The following is a 1,789-nucleotide window of genomic DNA, read 5'->3' as shown; positions in this document are numbered from 1 at the left end:
CGATCGACTTCTTCGGCGTCTGCTCCTACTACGACATGGACAACACGAACGAGTACCTCTCCAACGCGGTCCTCGCCCACAACTACAGCGAGCCGAACGCGGCGGTGCACGAGGCGGCCACGGTCGCGTCCGGCGGCCTGGCCCTCCCCCACGGCCGCACGTGGGGCCTCCACCTCTGCCTCCCGCAGAACGACACGGAGCACCCGTACCCCTGCACGATCAGCGCGGCGCCGCAGGAGTTCTACGGCAACGGCGAGCTCTCGGACTTCATGATCCTCGACCCGCTCGGCTTCATCCACAACCCCATCCAGGACGAGACGGAGATCTGCGCGAAGCACACCGAGGGCCTCTGCGACTGGTCGAACTCGGCCGTGGAAGTCACCGGCGAGTTCAAGTACGAGTACCCCGTCGACTCGCCGATGGAATGGTCGCCCTACGCGAAAGCGTACCCCGCGGTGGACAAGGACGACATGGTCGCGGCGGCGCTCGGCCCGGGCGCGACGTGCGCGAACACGATCGCGCACAACTGCTCCATCTACGTCACCTACGCCTGCCCGGTCACCTGCGCGGCCTACCTGCCGCAGTACTTCCCCGACCACCACGCCGCCAACTATTTCTACGACCAGAACAACCTGTCGATGGCGATCTGGGACGGCTACACGTGCGCGGACAACCTCCCGTACTGCTACGACCCGGCGACCGTGCTCGTCTGCCCCGAGACCTGCGACGGCTGGTCCCAGCCCACCGAGAAGCCCACGCCCGCGCCCACGAGCGCGCCCACCAACTCCACGCTCGCGCCCACGGCGTCGCCCACCAACTCCACGCTCGCGCCCACGGCCACGGCCCTTACCCCCAAGGTCCGGGGCTGCGGCCGGGCCGCGCTCGCGTCGGAGGCGAAGTGCAACAAGAACAAGCGGTGCAAGTGGGTCTTCGGGTCGCACGCGTGCATGTCCGACTGCGCGCTCGCGAACAAGAAGAAGTCCAAGTGCAACAACAAGAAGCACTGCAAGTACAACAAGATCACGAAAAAGTGCAAAAACAAGAAGCACGTGTGCAAGTACAAAACGAAGAAGGCGCACTGCCGCGCGGACGAGACCTGCGGCGTCAAGAAGCGCAACGACCCGAAATACGACGCCAAGGGCAACCGCGTCATCAAGTGCCGCACGCTCAAGGAGTAGTCGCGACAAGCGCGACAAGCACGACGCCGGCCGCGCGCGCCCCCGAGGCGCCGCCGCCGCTCCCGATCTGGAACCCCATGTACGATAACAGCTAAAGCTGCGCACGCATTAACCGTCCGTCTCGTTTTACGCGGGGAGGAGGGCTATGGAGAGCAGTTCATATGCCATACTGGGCGGGGGTGCGGGGACTGGGCCAGGGAGGCCTCTGCTGCGCCTCCGTCGCGCACCCGAAGGCGCCCCTCACCCTGGGCGTCGGACGCGCGCGGGAGACGTCGTGCGGCTCTCGTGGCGTCGCCCGCGCCCCGAGGCCCCCTTGTACATCAGCCTGAAAGCATCTATCGACATTCTGAAATTGCTCCTTGGCATCGTGCATAAGGCAACGTTAGCGTCGAGAAAGGCAACTCCCCGATCCACCACGTTTCTCTACATTTCTCCAAAAAATTTAGTCCGAGCGGCGATCGTGCAAGCGGCGATCTTGTCGACACAATCGCGCACGCGCTGACGAGTGCGACCCGGCGTCCGACGTCTTCCCCGCGTATCGTGCGACTTTTCGACCGCCCCGAGGGCCAAACCCCGGACTTTTCGAGACCCGCATCGCGAGTTAGAGAGTT

At 64.8% G+C, this 1,789-nt stretch overlaps 1 protein-coding gene across 1 annotated transcript; it reads left to right on the top strand.

Annotated features, from left to right (window-relative positions):
* Positions 1-1,288, top strand: AURANDRAFT_72895 (expressed protein; the record flags this gene model as incomplete). Its single annotated transcript, XM_009045030.1, has 1 exon — positions 1-1,288. One exon carries the CDS (start codon positions 36-38, stop codon positions 1,176-1,178), a length of 1,143 nt encoding a protein of 380 aa, XP_009043278.1.
* Between the last annotated feature and the right edge of the window lie 501 nt (positions 1,289-1,789).

Source organism: Aureococcus anophagefferens, assembly GCF_000186865.1.
Source record: "Aureococcus anophagefferens unplaced genomic scaffold AURANscaffold_1247, whole genome shotgun sequence".
Classification (NCBI taxonomy): domain Eukaryota; class Pelagophyceae; order Pelagomonadales; family Pelagomonadaceae; genus Aureococcus; species Aureococcus anophagefferens.
Note: the sequence above shows the minus strand (reverse complement) of the source record. Positions and strands in the feature narration are given on the sequence as shown.